Genomic DNA, 20,676 nt, shown 5'->3' with positions numbered 1-20,676 from the left:
TTATAAATTATAACTCATTGGTTCCTGGATCGAATTCAGGCATTAAGCTGGGTAAACGCTCTAAGATGTCTTAACAATAAACACCCATTGTGATTATATGAAAAATCACTGAATTACACACTTTAAAAATGAATTATATGTTATACAAACTATACCTCAACTTTAAATAAAAACAACAGTCCGTGAAATATGGCATGGTGATGGCATATCTAATTTCTTGTTAAGTACTGCTTGAGTAAAACCAGACTGGGTGTAGTGGTGCAAGCTTGAAATCCCAGTACCTAGGAGGCTAAGACATGAGAGTTGTGGGTTTGAGGCCAAACCCTAGAGTGCAAAACTAACAAATGCAACGCAGAGTATCCAAGGTAACACTGATCTGCTCCCAATCACCCAAGAAAAAGAAGCAATGCAACTGAAACTTTGTCTGAATAGCCATGGACATTTCAGCAAGCTATGGGCTTGAAAAAATCAACTTCTGTTGGTGTGGTGGCATGTGCCAGTAATCATAGTACTTGGGAAGCTGAGACAAGAGGATCATGGGTTTGAGGCCAGTCTCAGCAATTTAGCAACTTCAACTCCTTAGTGAGAATCTGTTTCAAAATAAAAATTTAAAAGGGTTGGAGCAGTGCTGCGTGGTGGCTCATGCCTGTAATCCCTGTACTTGAGAGCCTGTGACAGGAGAATCACAGGTTTAAGGACAGCATGAGAAACTTAGTGAGGTCCTCTGCAAATTAGTGAGAACCTATTTCAAAATAGGCATGATGGGTATGATGGCACATGCTTGTAATCCCAGTACTAAGGAGACCGAGACGGGAGGATCATGGTTCGTGGACAGCTTCAGCTACTTAGTGAGGCCCTTTTCAACTCAGTGAGACACTGCCTCAAAATAAAGATAAAAAAGTAGGGCTGGGGGTGTAGCTAGGAGGTCGAATGCCCCTGTTTCCACCCCCAGTACTGAATATATATATATATATATATATATATATATATATATATATATAGTTTAGGTTAGAGGTAGAATGTCCCTGGGTTCAATTCCTAGTACCAAAGGAAAGAGGGAGAGAGAGAGAGACAGAGAGAGAGAGAGACAGAGAGAGAGAGAGAGAGAGTCATTTCCAGTAAAATGTATTACATTGGCACTGAAATCCTAAGTGATGTTGAGTGTTAGAAAATATCAAACAGGAAGGAGCTTTGTAGTTTGTAGTTAATTGGTCTGGCATAGCATTATTTATTTTTGGATCTTTACAAATACCTTGTCCCACTTTGAGGTCCGTGCATGTAAGTGCCTCTTCTCTCCTGGTGGTGACAACAGCGGAAGCTCTACAAGATCCTGCAGTGACTGGCAGGAGCCACAGGAGCAGCCACCGCCTTTGGAGAAGGGAGCCCTAAGGGCCGGCCCAAGTGATTTTGAAATAGCATCATACTGCCAGGTGTCATGACTTGTACCTGTAACCCTAGAGGTTGAAGTGGGAGGATTGCAAGTTCGAGACCAACCATGACAACTTAGCAAAGCCCTGTTTCCAAAGGGAAAAAAAATAAAAAGGGCTGTGGCTATGAAGTTACCCTGAGGTTTGAACCTGGTTTGCAAAAGTAAATAAGCCCTGGGAGTTCCCACTGTCCAATTAAAATAGGATCATCTCTCCAGAAATTTATTATAGTCAATGAGATATGTAATGACACATGGTAAATATTTGGAGCAGGGTAACTTCTATGGCAACTCCACCAGTGTTCTCTTTCCCTATTTTAATCAAGCATTTATGGCTGTGCTCCGTTGAGAATATAATAATTCAACTACCTCCAGTTTATAGCCAGGCCTTGTTTTGTATTTCTCAGTGCTGCAGATTTGTGACATCATTAGATTGCAAAGCGCCCGGTCCTGTTCACTGATATTAGAACCTTGTTTGCCAACGGTAGCCTTCCTCTTCACTGACTTCGGTTCACTTTACCACAGCTGCTTCAGTGCTGCCAGGCCGCGGCGTGCAGACATCTCCACCCCAGCTCTGATGTTACAGCTACCATTTCTCTTCTTAAAGCTGTAAAATGAGATGTGTGATTTGTTCAGGATGAAATGTCTTTCTTTGATACTTTGCCTGTTCTTATGGGCACTTAAGACAGGCATAGAAGCCAGGCATGGTGGTACATACCTGTAACCCTAGTACTTGTGAGGCTGAGACAGGAGAATAGCAGGTGTGAGGCCAGCATCAGTATTTAGGAAGAACCTCAGCACTGTAGGGAGAACCTGTCTTAAAGAATAAAAAAAGCTGGGAATGTAGTTTAGAGGTAGAAATCCTGTGGATTCAAGATAGGTAGGTAGATAGACGATAGATAGTGAGAGAGCACTATTTGGGTCTTAAATTTTGTTTTTACCAAAATTTTATGGCTTTGGGTAAGTGATTTAACCTCTAGGAACTTCATTCAGCTACTGTCAAATGGAGAGAATGGCAATTTCAACCTCACAGGGATGTGTTAGCACTGAGAGACAGTTCGTGTTGGGTGCAGTGGTGCAGACCTGTAATTCTAGTATTTGGGAGGCTGAGAAAGGAGGATCACAGTTTCAAGGCCAGCCTCAGCGATATAGTGAGACTCTCAACAACTTACTGAGACCATTTTAAAGCAAAAAATTGAAAATAAGCCGGGCATGGTGGCGCACACTTATAATCCCCGTGCTTGGGAGGCTGGGACAGAAGGATCACACAGCTTCGAAACCAGCCTCAGCTACTTAGTGAGGCTCTCAGCAACATAGTGAGACTCTGTTTCCAAATAAAATATAAAATAGGTCTGGGAGTGTAACCCAGAGGTAGAAAGACCCTGGGTTCCATCCCCTGCCCCATACACACACACACACACACACACACACACACACACACACACACTTGAAAATAGCTGTGGCTGTGGCTCAGATGTAGAATACTACTGGGTTCAATCCTCAGTATCACCATGCACACACGAGGGAGGGAGATTGTGAAAGTGATTAATGGCATGGGACACTGGATTTTTTTTTATTTGTGTGTGTGTGTGTGTGTGTGTGTGTGTGTGTGTGTGTGTGGTACCGGGGGTGGAACCCAGGGGCCTTCTACCTCCGGGCTGTACTCCCAGACCTATTTTCTATTTTATTTGGAAACAGGGTCTCACTAAGTTGCCGAGAGCCTCACTCAGTAGCTGAGGCTGGCTTCGAACCCGTGCGATCCTCCTGTCTCAGCCTCCTAAGCGCGGGGATTACAAGCGTGCGCCACCACGCCCGGCAGGACGCTGGATTTGACATCAAACAAATTCATAGCTGGCACATGGTCCTGTGATTCCCTTCCTTCTACCTCAGTGCATGTGGGGATTCCATGGGGAACTGTGCCAATTTTCACGTTTTTGCCCCTGTCTCCTATGATCTGTAGCAATGGTCCCTTTCCTCACATTTTATCTTGGGAGCAGTATCTTGGTAGACGAAGAAGAGAAGAATGGCTCTCTACACAATAGCTCTTTGGTCAGAAAGGCAAATCTTAGGTGGAGGGATTTCCAGGAAGGAGCTACAGAGTAGTTAGAAAATAGTGATAAATCATTTTATGTATTTAGTACTTTATTTGTTATAGAAGAAACATATGACTCTATTGACAATCTAGAATTCTGGCATAGCTAAGAGAATCCTGCTGCTTGAGCTGCACTTTCGGTCCCCAGTTTGCCTTGTGGAAGTCCCCAGATTGGAAGGAATGAGCCCGGGAGAGAACCAGCCCTGTTCTACACCAACCTCGTGCCTATGCCTAAACCTAAATAGAAACGGCGTCCCTAAGGGGTCGGTGGAAGGGGCACAGGGTTTGGTGGCTTCTCGTGACTTGGATTAGACAGAGAGACTCACACGTCTCCTCACTGAATTGCCACCCTAAAATGACCAAGGGAGACAGAACCACCCTCCTCTGCTAGCCAACCGCTCTAGCCCTCCCAGGCCCTCTGGTTCCTTCCCCCAAACCTGACTCTACTATTTGGGAGGGATGCCATTGCTGGAACTCCGATTCACTAATCTTTTCTGGTCTGGTTGTTTTCCCCTCACATCCTTTAGATCTGCTCCCTCCCCCAAGTCTTATGTTATATGACATTCAGCTCTTGAGTCTCAAGGAGGCCGTATTTGACTTTGTGTTGGTCAAACAGCTTGCGCAGGGCATTGATGTAGAGTGCATGGTACTTGTCCACGGTCTCCTGGGTGGGCATCACGATCTTGGGGATTGGCAGGGGTTCCCCAACTATGGAGAAAAAGAAACACACATGAGAGTCACCACTTCTACTCACAGTACCCATACCTCACTAGGGGCCACATACTGACCGTATCTGGGGCCATGTCCTTCCTTCAATTTGTTTTAGTACTGTGGATTGAGCCCAGGGGCATTTTACTTCTAAGATGTACCTCCAAGCCCTTTTGATATGTTATTTGGGGGCTTTTTTGGAACTGGACATTGAGCTCGTGACCATTCTACCCCCATGGCTTTCTGTTATTTTGAAACAGGGTCTTGCTAATTTGCTGAGGCTGGTCTCAAATCAGCAATCCTCCTGTCTCTGTCTCCCAAGTACTGGGATTACAGGTGTGTGCCACTACACCCAGACCCTTTCCTTCATTCTTTCCCCTGCTCCAGCTCCATCCTGGCCCACAAGCTCTGAAACACCAAATTTCCCCCATTCTCCAAAGAATGAGAGCAAACGTAGGAGAGAGCTAAAGAGATACACATGAATAACGTGGTTCTTGCAACAGCTGTTGAACTCTCTCCCACCTGGGAATGACAACACTTGTTATCTGTTTAGTTGTCCTCCTCACTCTGCTCTCAACCACATCTACTGGAATTCTCTTGGCCTATCCTAGTTGTCAACCAGGTTCCTTTGGTCTCTCTCGGTGGATGATATGGGATGGGGGATTGAGAAGCCAGGTCCTGCAGAGAAAGGAGAAAGCTCACCAACAGTGGTAATGGGCTTATTGAAAGGCAGGAAGCCCCAGGAACTACGAGTCAGGCCTCGGCCATGGAAGGTACAGAGACTTAATCCCAGAAGCCTTTTGAATGTTTTCTGGTAGGCATTTTGGAAGAACCTTAACCATGTGCCTTCAGCGAAGGTCTCCTGATTGTAGGTCTCATTCTCACCAAAGGAATAGGAGGGGACAAGGTGGGCCCTGCAAAGAGACAGGCAGTATATGAGTTCTCCTGGGAAAGCAAAAACCCTCTGCAAACTCTCCCCAGCAAAACTCTGTCCAAGGTGGGAGACTTTTCCAACCTTCCCATTAGAAGATCAGAACCCAATACCCGACCATGAACCTTGTGTCCTGAACTGAACCCTCTAAGAGAGCTGCTGCAACTCATCCTATGATGGGAAGAAATTAATTTTAAGACATCTAATGACTTTTATTGCAACCAACACCCAGAGTGGCCTTCTAAAACTCCATATGTGGACAGGCCATCTCTCCGTCCCCTTTGGTACTGAGGATTAAACCCAGGAGCATTCTACCTCCAAGGTACATCACCAGCCTTTTTATTTTTTATTTTGAAACAGAGTCTTGCTAAGTTGTGGAGGCTGGCCTCGAACCTGTGATTTTTGTGCTTCAGCCTCGCAGGTATTGGGATTACAGGTGTCTACCACTAGACCCGAATGCCCTTTTAAAAATTCTTCCAGAATTTCTAAAGAAAACGGATGCTCTTTTTGCTCTAGTCCTCACGACCTGCATAGCTTCTCCCTTCCCATGGCTTCCTTGCAACCTATGTAACCATAAGTGTGCCAGGTTCTCTCTCCTCATATTTCTGTTCATTCTGCTCCCTCGGCCAGAAGTACTTCCTTCTGTCTTTACAGGGCCCTTCAATGCTCCGTTCTGATTTTGTCCCCTTGAAGAAACTCTTCTCTTTCTTTTTTGTACAAGGAATTGGACCCAGGGCCATTCTACCTCTGAACTATGCCCCTAGCTCTCTTTATTTTAGAACAGAAGCAGATGCTGGGAGAACGCTTGTTCCCGCTCATCCAAACAATGAATTCAAACTTGGCTGGGAAGATCCTGGGCATGCTGCTGGAGATAGACAGCTCCAAGCTGCTGCACATGCTGGAGTCCCCAGAGTCTCTACGCTCCAAGGGGATGAAGCTGTGGCTGTTCTTCAAGCTCATCATGCCAAGAAAGAAGCTGCCCAGAAGGTGGGTGTTGTTGCTGTTGTGATGCTGCTACCTCGTAGACAAGGGAAAACCGACCCAAGTGCCAAATAACCCCTTACGGGATTCAGCTTAAAGTTTGAAGAATTCCTAGCTTGTCCTATAGACCTCCATATCAAGAACCACAAGTTAAAAATTTAATAGGTCATTTTGTATCAAAAGGTCAATTATGAAGTGCCTAGAATTTTTCAATTAAAAGAATATATTCTCTGGGTTCTAGTATGAAAAAATAAATAAAATTTATGCTTTCATTGGTTCATATTAACTATACATCATACTGAGATTCAGAGTGATAGATGAAATTGAGTGTGGTGGTGCACGCCTGCAATCCCAGTACTTGGGAGGCTGAGACAGGAGGATTGCAGGTTTGAGGCAAGCCTCAGCAACTAAGCAAGACCCTCAGAAACTTAGGAAGAGACTTGGTTGCAAAATTTTTAAAAACAAATTTAAAAGGGCCCAGGTTGTAGTTTAGAAGTAGAATGTCCCTGTGTTCAAGCCCTAGCACCCCAGAAGACAAGCAAAACAAGCACATAAGCAGAATCTCAAAGTGATACATTAATACATGCATGTGTCATTTGGTGTAATTCCCTCTGTATCCTACATTTTCCCCTCTCCTTCTTCCTTGTACATGTTCGTGAAATTCATTCCAGCTTTTATTTTGAAACAGAGTCTCACTAAGTTGCTGAGGCTGGCGACAAACTTGCCATCCTTCTGTGTCAGCCTCCTAAATACTGGCATCACATGCATATGACACCATTCCTGGCTCTAGTTTGAATTTTAAATATCCCCCAGACCTCATATGGTAGTCAAGGCAGCCATGCTGCAGGCGGGACTTGGTTGCTGGGGAAGTGTTCCTGGGGATGTGGCCGGGACAGCAACCATTCTCTGACTCTCTCTGTTCTCTGCTCCCAGCTCCCCAGCATGGTGTCCTGAGGACCCGCAGCTCAGCTCCTGCTTGGAAGCCAGCTGAATGTGGACTGAAATCTCAAGATGTGAGAACAAATAAACTTCTTCCTCTGGGTCTTGCAGGTCGGACGTCGCGGCCACAGCACTAAGGATGCTTACTAAACCAGACTTGAAGGAAGTGAGGGAATGAGCCAAACGGTGATGAGGAGGAATAGTGTCCCAGGCAGAGGGGATGGCTAGAGCCAAGACCCTAAGGCAGGAGCATGTGGCATGTTTGGGGCACAGCAAGGAGGCCAGTGTTCCTGTGCAGAAGTGACCAAAGGGGAGAGCAGTGGGTGATGAGGTCACAGAGGTGGCTGAGGACCAGATTAGTAAGGATTTGGGTTCTTGCTTTGAGTGTCATGGAGGCCACTGGATCATTTTGAGTGTGACATGATCTGACCTACATTAAACAGAATGTTTGCGGCTACCACTGGGAAGAGACCCTTGGAAGTGAAGGGAGTAGAGCCAGAATCAACAAACAGAAGTATTATAATAATCAAGGGGACACATAGCCAGGTGGGTGGTATATACCTGGAATCCCAGTACTTGGAAGGCTGAGACAGGAGCATTGTGTGTTCTAGGTGAGCCTCTGCAACTTAGCAAGACCCTTTTTAAATGTAAAAAGGGCTAGCCAGATGTGGTGGTGCATGTCTGTAATCCCAGTACTTGGAAGGCTCAGTCAGGAAGAGCATAGGTTCAAGGACAGCCTTAGGATTTTAGCAAGATTCTCAGCAACCTAGCAGGATCCTGTTTCAAAACAAAAAATAAAAAGGACTAGGGGTAGCTTAGGGGTAAAATGCCCCTGAGTTAAATACCTAGTACTATAAATAAATAAATAAATAAATAAATAAACACAATAATGATAATAAAAGGGCTGGAGGTATAGCTTAGAGTTAGAATGATCCCAGTAGTTTGAACAGGGAACAGCAGTAGTTCAAACAGGGAATGGTAAGAGGTTGGATCTTGCTTATATTTTCTTTCTCTCTTTTTTTTTTTTTTTTTTTTGGTTGTACTGGGGATGGAACCCTTCTACCTCCGGGCTACACTCCCAGACCTATTTTTATATTTTTATTTGGAAACAGGGTCTCTTAAGCCAGCGCGGCTGGCTTCGAACCTGCGTGATCCTCCTGTCTCCACCTCCCAAGCGCGGGGATTACAAGCGTGCGCCACCACGCCCGGCGGATCTTGCTTATATTTTCTAATGATATGAGTGCGGGTCTGACTTTCACATTGGACTGTGAGTACACAAGTGCTGAGTCTTGTATACTTTTGTACCCTCAATGCCAGGTCCTATGCATGACACACAGAAGGCGTTTGATAACTACTATTTTTCAAACAAGATTGGATACTCTTTGGGGGCATGTTTTTTTTTTGGCACTGAGGATTGAGCTCAGGGGCACTCTACCACCAAGAACATTCCCAGCCCCTTTTTATTTTGGAGCAGGGTTTCACTAAGTTGCTGAGTCTGGCCTGTGATCTTCCTATCTCAGCCTTCCAAGTGTGGAGATTACAGGTGTGCATGGTCACATCCAGCAAGGAGGACATGTTTTATTCGTCTTTGCAATTCCTTTACACCAAGGCCAGTTCCTTCCTTGTTTGGGGAGTTTCTCAGAGACTCTCAGTGAACAGGTAGATAGAGAGGGAAGCCCCCCCTTCCCCAGACCCCCAGCTTACCAGGCCTAAGGGCAGAAGGCAAAGGTCTTTTGTTATTCTCTCACAACTTTGAGTGAGTACAGTGTCCACTGAAGTAGGCCTGGAGTCCCAAACATTCCCAAGACACAGTGTGTGTGTGGGGGGGGGGTAGAAGGAAGCAATCAGAGTGAAGAGGGGGGCCCCTCTAGCAGGTTTTGCAGGAAAGGCTCCAGGGAGCCTATGTCACCCTGACCCAAGAGCCCCAGAACTTAGGGACCCACCCTGTCTTCAAGGCCAGCTTCACAAAACCTTTCCGATTCTTGAGGATGACGGTGGAGGCTCCCGGGTGGCACAAGAGGGCTTCCGCGGCTCCGCCCACCATGACCACCACAGCGTTGCCGGAGCCATTCCTCATCAGCTTGTACTCCAGGGCTGACTTGCTCACTGGGCATATACCTGTGAAAGCAGAGTCACGGAGCACAACAAACCTGGTGCCTGAGGATGGGGTGGGCTTCTCCTAGCCTCTTCCTGCTCCCGGCAGCTCTACTGTTCTCTGCTTGCTTGTGTTCCCTCCCTTCTGCTTTGGCCTTCATTCACATCTTGGGCTGCCCTAGTCTGAGGTGAGTCCTTAGGATTGGCTGCTTGGAGTGGATGCTGTGCTACTACAGATGGGCTGGACAGACTTCTTCTGCTACTTCTATTCACAGTCTGTTGCTTTCCAGATCAAATGTCTTCCCAAGGCCTCTCCTTCTCACCCAGAAACTACAGCTGCCTCAGGACTGCAGAGTGATCAGGGCTAGGCACCGCCACCAATAGGCTTATTCCTGAGAGCAAGGTGCTCCAGGGGAGCCACTGCCTGGGATGTGGAAGAATAGGCAGACCTGAGTGCCTACTCAGGCCAAAATGAAACAGAAAGGAATGGTGGAGTGTTGTTCAGTAACAACCACAGAATCTTTTATCACTTAATTTTTTCAATTCTCTACTGAGGATTGAACCCAGGAGTTCTACCTCTGAGCTATACCTCTGATTCTTTTTAAATCAATCAATCAATCTATCTATCTGTCTATCTATCTATTTATTTATACTGGGAGTTAAATCCAAGGATGTTCTACCTTGAAGCTATATCCCTGGACCTTTTTATTTTCTTAGTTAATTTATTTATTTTTGGTGCTGGGAATTGAACCCAGGGGTATTCCACCTCTAAGCTATGCCTCCAGCCCTGTTTTATTCTTGTTTTGAAGCATGGTCTCTCCAAGTTAATGAGGGCCTCACTAAGCTGCTTAGGCTAGCTTCAAACCTGCGATCCTCTTCTCAGCATCCCAAATACTAGAATTACAGGTGTGTGCCATTATACCCGGCTTTTGTTTGGCACTGGGGAGTGAACCCAGAGGTATGTGCCACTGAGATACCCACCAGCCCTTATTTTACTTTATTTGGACTAGGGATTGAGCCCAGGGATGTTCTACCTCCAAGCTACACCCCTAGCTCCTTTTATTTTGAAACAGATCCATGGTAAGTTGCTGTGGCTAACCTGTGATTCTCTTGTCTCAACCTTCCAACTACTGGGGTTACAGGTGTGCCGCATGGTGCCTAGATCGCTTTGTAATCTCATCTTTACCCCACACTCAGCTCTTATTCTCTACTTGGATGGCAGAAATTGCCTCCAGAGGTCAGCACTTAAGAGAAATTCCCATTCCAGGGTCATCCCAACCTGATAGGGGAGCAGAAGCATCCTCTAGCATTAGAGTGGTCCCACCTGGCCCCTCCACATAAATGTTATCTTACCTTTTCATGTTTGGCTCCAGTGGTTTCCTGGTGTCCAGAGGATAAAATATTCATCCAGAGAGAAGGACATTTGCCACAGGACCCAGGCTTGAAGCCTGGCATCAGGAAGTCGTACTGGATTCTAATGAATGCCTATCTTTATCCTTTGGCATCTATTAGAAGGTTTGACTTCCCAGGATATGTAGTTCATAAACCAAGAGTATATCAGCTGGTCCAAGAGACACTAAAATGTCTTCAAAACACCCTGGGATGAGAACTGCTATATAAATGACTGGCCCAAAGAAGCCAACTGGCATCCTAGAAAAGTGTCTGCTGAATTATGCCTGATTTTTACTTGGCTTTCACTTCTGTTTCTATATGGGCGTTGAACTCTGAACTCAGCCTTCTGGGTCCCCCATGAAAGGAATCCTGGAAACTCTTGTTTTGTTTTGTTTTTTTTAGTACTGAGGATTAAACCTGGGGGCGGGGTTTACCTCTGGACTACACCCCCAGCCTTTGTTGTTTTTGAAACAGGGTCTCACTAAGTTGCTGAAGATCTTGCTAAGTTGCTGAGACTGGCCTTGAATCTACAATCCTCCTGTCTCAACCTCCCAAGTGCTGGGATTACAGGTGTGTGTCACTGCTTCTGGCCTGGCTATTCTTATGAATGCCTGTAACTTCTTCTGCTGTCCAACCCAATCCTGGCTGCCAGATCTTGAACACAGTTGGATGCTTGGCCACATACTCCTGATCCTGGCCCCATGCTTTCTGGCTTTGTTTCTTCACCAAACCCTCTTCTGGCAAGGAGCGAAGCCAGAGGTGGGTTCAAACATGGAACAATTGATTATACTTACCCATGGACATCACATATTCTCGCACAAGTGGGATCCAGAAGATCCCTTCCAAGGTCCCTATAGAGGGAGTGATGGATGGGAAAATCTGGGCAAAGCCTGTGGCCTCAGTGGCAAAGTTGATGAAGGCACCAAAAGAGAAAACGCCATGGGGGTGGTTGCCAATGATATAGTTGTTTTGGGGAGAGAGGTCATGCGTCTTCACCAGCTATTAGAGGGAGAGTGAGTGAGAGGTAGAAGGAAGGCAGGACGTGTAGACTCAGACCCCAGCAGGTGGCTTAAGTTTCCCTCTGTGGAGCCCCAAATCCCTGTCACTCAACAGAGAGGCAGACCTGAGTTTGTCACGGTGGGGAAGGCTGCTATCCATCAGTCCCCCACCATCCATCTTGGGTCTCCACTCTGTATTCTACCTCTGGGCCTTGACCTGCACTGCTAGCCACCAACGCCTGGGAAAACATGGGACTGTGTAGGGCTTGAGAGTCTGGATGTCAAGGACCAAGGGCACCCAGAGGAAGTGTAGTCACCTTTATCGGGAAATAATTTCGGAAATACTTCCAGAGGGTCCAGTTTCGTACCCAGGCTGAACGCCTATCACCTGTGGGTAGAGAACAGGAAGAAAGAGCAGGGGGTGATGCCAGGCCCTCTGCATCTTGCAGAGGTGAGGAGTTCTGCCTGTAGTCCCCAGGTCCCCTGGGATCTCCTACCTATACCACAGTCATAAGTACTGTCTCTGAATCCAACCCCCAAGACATAGTTCCTCTAGATGAAAACCCAAAGATGGTCAGGAAACATCCTGGACCTGAGGGCATCTGCTCAGAAAACTCAACCTCTTTTTTTTCTTTTTTTTTGGCACTGAAGATTTAACCTCAGGGTGTTTTTCTCTAAGAGACACCCCAACCCTTTTTATTTTTTAAATTTTGAAACAGGGTCTCGCTAAGCTGCCAAGGCTGGCCTCAGACATTCAATCCTCGTGTCTCAGCCTCCCAATTCCAGGGGTTACAGGTGTGTGTCACCACGCCCAACTAGAAACTTCAGCCTCCTAATTCTTCCTGGGCAGCTTAATGGAGCCCTATGTCTGCCTCTCTCACCTCTGCTTCTCCCCCCATCTTCATCCACTTCCCTCTCCCAGTGGTTCCATCCATGGCACAACCCCGTCTGTCACTTACCTCGAATGTGACTGTTCCAGTCATAGAAGAGCCAGGCCATGGCAAGCAGGGACAAGAGCCAGAACTGGGTGAACAGCAGGAGGCCCGGTATAAGGAGAATGGGAATAGCACCTGTGGAGACACATGGGTTTATGCCCTTAAGTTTCAGCACATGTCTCGTCACCCCTACTGGTTTCTACCTCTATGCTGAAGGAGCAGGGCAAGGTCAGTGTGGGGCCATACTCTCCTCTGCCTGTACCCTTGCCTAGCTCTGCTGAGGTCCACGCGGACCTTTGAGTCTTTAGAGCTGCCCCCTTCTTGATTGTTAGATTGTTATATTTACTTTTGGTACTGGGGATTGAACCCAGAGGTATAGTACCTCTGCCCCCAGCACTTTTTTAAAAATTATTATTATTATTTCTTTTTTTTTTTTGCGGTACTGGGGATGGAATCCAGGGGCATCCTACCTCTGAGCTACACTCCCAGCCTTATTTTTTATTCTTTATTTTGAAATGGGGTCTCACTGAGTTGCAAAGGGCCTCACCAAGTAGCAGAGGCTGGTCTCTAACAGCAATTCTCCTGTCTCAGCCTCCCAAATGCTGGGATTACAAGCGTGCGCCACCACGCCCGGCTTCCCAGCACATTTTGTATGTTATTGGAGGGGGGTGCTGGAGATTGAACCCAGGGGCATTCTACATCCAAGATACATCCCCAGCCCTAGCCCTTTTTATTTTTGTCATTTTGAAACAGGGTCTCATAAGTTGCTGAGGCTGGCCTTGAACCTGCGGTCCTCCCGTCTCAGCCTGCTGAGTACTGGATTACAGGCATGTGCCACCATGCCTAGAAGATGGCTAAGCTCCTAACTGAAGAAACTGCAGAAGCACAAAGTTCTCAGAGCAGGTCCTCAGCCGGGATGCAAGGACTGTGCCATTTGACAAGTGGAAGAACAGCACACTTAGCCAGTGGGTGATGAGCCCCGTTTGGGGGACTCATGGAATTCTTTCTAAAAGCCTGACCTTTCTTCCTTCCTTTGCGAAACTGCTAAGTCAGTATATTCCAGGGCAGGAAGCATTCCTGCAGCATTGCAGATGCTGAGAAGAAAACACAGATTAGAATGTGCTCTCCTATGTTCCATTCTTTCCCTTTCAAAACGTTGTGAAAGTTGGGCGTGCCTGTAATCCCAGTCCTTGGGAGGCTGAAATGGGATGGGGGCCCTAAATTCAATGACAGCTTCAGCAACTTAGTGAGACCCTATGCAACTTAGCCAGATCCTGTTTGAAAAAAGAAAACTAAAAAGGGCTGGGGGTGTAGGTCAGAGGTAGGATGTCCTAACTTCAATCCCCAGCATTAAAAAAAAAAAAACATGCTATAAAAGTTCCGAAAGGGAAATTTTTTATCTCTTTTAGCAGAGACACAGTGGGCTGTGCACTCAAAAATGATAGATCTTACAGCAGCTGGAATTGAATATCATTTCTATTTCTATTTATTTATTTTTTTCTGCAATGCAGCAGGTGAAACCCAGGTCTTTGTGCATATTAGATAAATGCTCTACCTCTGAGTTACATTCCGTTTTTAAATCTGCATCCATGAAGAAGAAGGGCTAAGTAAACATATCACGAATTAAAAAATACATGGCTAAATGAGTGGCTTTTTCTTGACCAGCTGCCATATTGTGGTAAATGAAAGTTACCACAAGGGGAAGAAATTCAGGAGTTACCTGAAAGTAGATTTGTCTCTTAAATTTTGGGCATAGATGAAAATGGTAGGCAAGAGATTGGACATTGCTTTAAAGAGTCATGTTATGTCAGGGTGTGGTGGCACATTCATGTGATCCCAGTATTTGGGAGGCTGAGACAGGAGAATCACATGTTGGAGGCCAGCCTCTGCTCCCCACCAAAGTCATGTTACAGAATAGAAGAAATCTTAGTGAAGGGCTGGATTTCCCTAAGAAGTACTGGCTGAGATGATTATTGTAAGCATGAGCTATTATAATTAGATGGGAAGTGCTGGGCGTGGTGGCGCACGCTTGTAATCCCCGTGCTTGGGAGGCTGAGACGGGAGGATCGCACAGGTTCGAAGCCAGCCTCAGCTACTTAGTGAGGCTCCCAGCAACTTAGTGAGACCCTGTTTCCAAATAAAATATAAAATAGGTCCGGGAGTGTAGGCTGGTAGTAGAACGCCCCTAAGTTCCATCCCCAGTACCACAATAATAATAATTATTATTATATAATAATTATATATTATATTATATTACATTATTATACATATTATAATAATAATTCCCAATAGATGGGAAATAGTAGAGGAGGAATTTTGTGGGAAGTTTTCTGTGGGTAAAAGTACTGCTACCTCTGGCCTTTCTAAAAAGTGACAGTAAATCTGCTGGTTAAGTTTCAGAAGAAAACTCACATAAAATAAATTAGAATTACTGAACTGCTGGGCAAGGTGGCACAAGTCTGTAATTTTGGCTACTCAGGATGCTGAGGCAGGAGGATTGCAGATCCAAGGCCAGCCTGGGCAACTTAAAAAATGCTCGGGGATATAGCTCAGTGGTAGATAGCTTGCCTATAGCTTGTGCAAGGTTGTGGGTTTGGTCTCCAGCATCACCAAAAAATATTACTAATTAAAGTGGTCCAAGTGTCTATTATAATTATTCCTTCTCCATCTTTTCTTTCTCAGCCTCCTTTTCCCCTTCCTCTTCCTGTGTGTGTGTGCGTGTGTGTGGTACTGTGGTACTGGGGTTTGCGTCCAGAGGCATTCTGCCTCTGAGCCATACCCTAGCCATTTGTATTTTTGTTTTGAAACAGAGTCTTACTAAGTTGCTGGGAGTCTCACTGCATTACTGAGACTGGCCTTAAACTTGTCATCATCCTGTCTTAAGTTTCCCAAGTACTGGGATTACAGGTTTGTGTCACCACGGCTGGCTCTATTTTCTCTTTTCAATAAAAAAACTTGTCATTAATGTTTAGTCCGCACGTTTAATGTTATTTAAGTGATGTTATTTTTAAAGTGTAACTGGATTAATTGTGTCTTATATGTTATCTGTCTTTTATCCACCTGTCCTAAGGCAGTCTACATTCCCTCGCCTGGATAAACACCATCCCTCTTGTGGAATTTATTGGAATTACAGGTGTGGTTCTGCAGGAGACCAAGTCTTTGAGGATAAGCTTTCCAAATCCATCTTGTTTGAATGTCATCAGTGAATGCACTGTGACAAAATTGGGATTGAAAGAGATAGAAAAATCTGGGTGTGGCGGTGCATACCTGTAATCCCAGCACTTGGAAGACTGAGACAGGAGGATTGTAAGTTCGAGACTAGCCTCAGCAATTTAGTGAGGCCCTCGGCAACTTAGTGAGACTGTATCAAAATAAAAAATTGAAAAGGCCTAGGGGTGTAGCTCAGAGGTAGAATGTCCCATTCCCAGGAGAGAGAGAAAGAGAGAGAGAGAGAGAGAGAGAGAGAGAGAGAGAGAGAGAAAAGAAGAAGAAGAAGAAGAAGAAGAAGGAGGAGGAGGAGGAGGAGGAGGAGGAGGAGGAGGAGGAGGAGGAGGAGAAGAAGAAGAAGAAGAAGAAGAAGAAGAAGAAGAAGAAGAAGAAGAAGAAGATGGAGGAGGAGGAGGAGGAGGAGAGGAGGAGGAGGAGGAGGAGGAGGAGAAGAGGAGGAGGAGGAGGAGGAGGAGGAGGAGAAGAGGAGGAGGAGGAGGAGGAGGAGGAGGAGGAGGAGGAGGAATCCACCAAAAGAAAAAAGCTAAAAACCACAGAACATGGAGTACAATGACATAAACACAGGTATGTGAGAAAGGACTGATGAAGAATAAGCACCTGTAGAAGGTGTGGTGGCGCACACCTATAATCCCAGTACTTGCGAGCTAAGACAGAAGGATCACAGGTTCCCACCAGCCCCCCCCAAGTTAGTGAGACTCTCAGCAACTTAGTACAAATCTTTCAAATTAAGAAATAAAAAGGGCTGGTGGTCTACCTCAGAGGTAAAAAATCCCCAGGTTTATTCTCCAGTACCAAAACAAAACAAAATAATCAGACATGATGGCACATGCCTGTATTCATAACACTTGGGAGGCTGAGACAGGAAGATCTCAGGTTTGAGGACAACCTCAGCAAATAGGGAGAGACCCAGTTTCCAAAAAAAAAAATAAAGTCAGGCTGGTGGTGTAGCTTGGAGGTAGAATGCCCCCTGGGTTCATCCTCAGTAAAACACTCTCTCTCTCTCTCTCTCTCTCTCTCTCTCTCTCTCTCTCTCTCTCTCTCTCTCTCTCTCTCTCTCTCTCCCTCCCTTTCTCTCTCTCTCTCTCTCTCTCTCTCTCTCTCTCTCTCTCTCTCTCACACACACACACACACACACACACACACAAGCAACAACAAACAAGCAAGTAAGTAAATAAACCCAATAAGCACTTGTTAAATATAGAGGAAACTCACACTTCCTTGGATATTCTGACCCTGATACCAGGAGACGGTTCCAACCTCTTGCTTATGTTCAAGTGAGGTATAATTGGACAGGATTATAAAAACTGCACATTCATAGGTTTCTACTGAGGATGGTCAAGGCATTCAAAAAGATGTGCAGAAGCAGCAATTTTTTTTTTTTTTTAGTACTGGGGATGGAACCCAGGGGCATTCTATCTCCAAGCTACACCCCCAGCCCTATTTTTTTCGTCTTTATTTTGAAACAGGGTCTCACTGAATTGCAAAGGGCCCACTAAGTAGTAGCTGAGGCTGTTCACTAACTGCAATCTTCCTGTCTCAGCCTCCAGAATGCTGGGATTACAATTGTGGACCACCACGCCCGGCTTGCAGCAGCAACATTCTAATTTCTTTTTCTCTTAATAGATAATGATGTTAACCAATTTTATGTGCTTATTTGCTTTTTGTGTATCCTTTTTTTTTTACAGGTATGGAGATGGAACCCAGGGGCATTCGACCTCTGAGCTATACCCCCTGCCCTATTTTTTATTCTTTATTTTGAAACAGGGTGTCACTGAGTTGCAAAGGGCCTCTCTAAGTAACTGAGGCTGTCCTCAAACCATGATCCTTCTTTTTTAGCCTCCCAAATGCTGGGATTACAAGCGTGGGCCACCACACCCAGTTTGTATATTCTTTGTAGTGAAGAACCTGTTCAAATCTTTTGACCATTTTTTCTTGGGATTTTTTTAATTTTTAGTATTGACTCATGGGAGTTCTTTATACATTTCAGATATAAGTCCTTTGTCTAATATGTGATTTGCAAGCATTTTTTCTCTCAGTTTATCTTTTCTTTTCCCCAACAGGGTCTCTTTCTCTGTGCAAACAGTTTTGATTTTGGTAAAATGCAATTTATTGTTTTTCCTATTATTATTTATTTATTTATTTATTTATTATTGTGTGGAACTGGGAATTGAACACAGAGGCATTCTACCTCTGAGCTACACTCCAGTCCTATTTTTTATTCTGTGTGTGTGTGTGTGTGTGTGTGTGTGTGTGTGTGTGTGGTATTGGGGATGGAACCCAGGGGAATTCTACCTCCAAGCTACACTCCCCTGCCCTATTTTTTATTCTTTATTTTGAAACAGGGTCTCACTGAGTTGCATAGGGCCTCACTAAGTAGCTGAGGCTGTCCACAAACCACAATCCTCCTGTCTCAGCCTCCCAAATGCTTGGTATTACAAATGTGCACCACCAGACTGGCTCTTTTTTTATTCTTTATTTTGAAACAGGGTCTCACTAAGTTGTGGAGGGCCTCGTGTTACTGAGGTTGGCCACGAATCTGTGATCCTTCTGTCTCAGCCTCCCAAATACTGGGATTACAAATGTGTGCCACCACGTCCATCTTGGGATTTTCAATATAAGACCATGTCAACTGCTGACAAAATTGAACTTCTTCCTTTCCAATTTAGATGACTTTTGTTTATTTTCCTTGTCTAGGAACCCTGGCTAGGACTTTAAGTGCTGCTGAATAGAAATGGTGACAGCGATCACTTTTGTCTCGCTCTTGATCTTAGAGGAAAAGTTTTCAGCTTTTCACCACTGAGTAAGACGTTAGCATTGGGCTTTTCATATAAGGCCATTGTATTGCTGAGATATAGTCATTTCATACCTAATTCAGGGAGGACTTGAATCATGAATGCATCTTGAATTTTATCCAATGCTTGTTTTGCATTTATAGCAATAACCAAACGATTTTCATTCTTTATTGTGCCAGTATTATGTATCACATTTATTGAATTTCTTTGTGTTGAACCATTCTTATATTCCAGAGATAAATCCCACTCAATCATGGTGAATGATATTTGTGATGTGTTATTTTATTTGGTTCACTTGTATTTTATTGAGGTTTTTGTTTCTATGCTCATCAGGGGTATGGGCCTAGAATTTTCTTTTCTTGTAGTATCTTTGCCTGACTTTAGTATCAGGTGGAGCTGGCCTTGTGAAATGAGAGGAGAAAATTTCCCTCCTTAGTTTTTTTTTGGGTGGAAATGTTTAAGAAATGCTGATGTTAATTCTTTTTTGTGGTACTGGGGATGGAATCCAGGAGCATTCTACCTCCGAGCTATAACTCCAGCCTTATTTTTATTTATTTATTTATTTTTTTGGTGGTACTGGGGATGGAACCCAGGGGCCTTCTACCTCCAGGCTATACTCCCAGACCTATTTTATATTTTATTTGGAAACAGGGTCATGCTAAGTTGCTGAGAGCCTCACTAAGTAGCTAAGGCTGGCTTTGAACCCGTGCAACCCTCCTGTCTCAGCCTCCCAAGTGTTGGGGCCCACTCGGCAGGACCGAGGTGGCACCCAGGCTTGTTGCCAGCGTGGACTCAAGATGGCGCCTGGGCTTGCAGCCAAGTCACGAGGCTCACGAGGCTGGCGGTGCCCTGAGCCTGCGCAGTGAGCCCTATCAGGCGCCTTACGGATAATTAGTGACGCAACGCCTCGTGCTACCACCTGCCCGCCCAGGAGAAGGTTAAAAAGCGCGCATGCCCTAGCGGGGAGGAAGGAGAAGGAGAAGAGGGTTGGTGGACAGGAAGAGAGTTTCTTGGCGGACTGCTCTGGGCTCCGAGCTGGGACGGACATGTTCACAAAGCCACCACTGTGACCGGTGTGTGCTGCAGCAGAGACGTAGAGTGCCACGGAGGAGGGTTGGTGGAGTGATGAGGGAGGAGATAGAAGACTGATGTTGTTTTTACCTGAGAGGGCGTTGAGAGAGCATTGAAACTGGGGTAATAAAACTGCTTGAGGAAGATCGTGTAAGAGTCGTCACTGCGCACGACAAATGGTGGCCCGTACGGGGACCTTTGCTTTGATCAGAACCTCGGCAGTCCCAGGCAGCTGGCTGGTAAGTACTCCTTTGAGGAGGAGGCTCCGTTTACGGAGGGTTAACTGTACAAGAAACTGGGGTAATAAAACTGCTTGAGGAAGATCGTGTCTTTGATCAGAACCTCGGCAGTCCCGGGCAGCCGGCTGGTAAGTACTCCTTTGACTCCGAAAAGGGAGGAGGAGGCTCCGTTTACGGAGGGTTATTTTCCCCGATCAAAGGGGGCTCCATTAAGGAGGATATTTTTTAGTGTAAGCAAGTTATTTCCCCGATCAAAGGGGGCTCCATTAAGGAGGATATTTTTTAGTGTAAGCAAGTTACCCCGATCAAAGGGGGCTCCATTAAGGAGGATATTTTTTAGTGTAAGCAAGTTAGAGAATCGGGCTGGTCCTGATTCGACAAGATAGGAGTAAATAAGGCTCGCGGATAAGCGAGGCTCGCGGATAAGCGAGGGACAGCGTTGTGAAGGTTCGCAGGTGTTGCGACGAAAAGGTCTAAGGTTGCTAAAGTGAAAGCAGCCATTTTAGAAAATTTGAAAGCGAAAGAGATTTCTAAGAAGGAAGAAGCTCTGTTAGAATTCATAGAAAAAATGAAACGCCCTAAACCTTCCGCTCCTCCCCCTCCCTCTCCTAATCCGCCACCATAGATGGAAGACACCTGAGGTTAGTTGGAAAAGGCGCCTAATGTGTAAAGGATAGGTCAGAAGATTAGTTCCTAACGTAAGAGTTGTAAACTGCTGCTCGGTACCGTAGAGATGAGTTGTTTTCTTTAAGATCTTTGGGGAATTATTTCTACTTTCCCTCTTCCTTTACCTTGGTTAATGATAGTTTAGGTTGTTTTATTGATACCTGTTTTCTGACTTTCTGCTATG

The 20,676-nt window shown here is 45.4% G+C and overlaps 1 protein-coding gene across 1 annotated transcript in view; it reads right to left on the bottom strand.

Annotated features, from left to right (window-relative positions):
- Positions 1-4,071: 4,071 nt before the first annotated feature.
- Positions 4,072-20,676, bottom strand: part of DGAT2L6 (diacylglycerol O-acyltransferase 2 like 6) — a gene marked incomplete at both ends in the record, with an annotated part of 30,667 nt that continues 14,062 nt past the window's right edge. The window contains 6 exons of the mRNA XM_080719159.1: positions 4,072-4,226; positions 4,929-5,140; positions 9,021-9,195; positions 11,358-11,562; positions 11,879-11,949; positions 12,521-12,631. Of these exons, the coding sequence (XP_080575285.1) occupies positions 4,072-4,226; positions 4,929-5,140; positions 9,021-9,195; positions 11,358-11,562; positions 11,879-11,949; positions 12,521-12,631 (929 nt within the window). The remainder of the gene's footprint in view (positions 4,227-4,928; positions 5,141-9,020; positions 9,196-11,357; positions 11,563-11,878; positions 11,950-12,520; positions 12,632-20,676) is intronic.

The sequence above is a fragment of the Muscardinus avellanarius genome, assembly GCF_963383645.1.
Source record: "Muscardinus avellanarius genome assembly, chromosome: X".
Taxonomy (NCBI): domain Eukaryota; kingdom Metazoa; phylum Chordata; class Mammalia; order Rodentia; family Gliridae; genus Muscardinus; species Muscardinus avellanarius.
The sequence above is the reverse complement of the archived record's forward strand: the minus strand, read 5'-3'. Positions and strand labels throughout refer to the sequence as shown.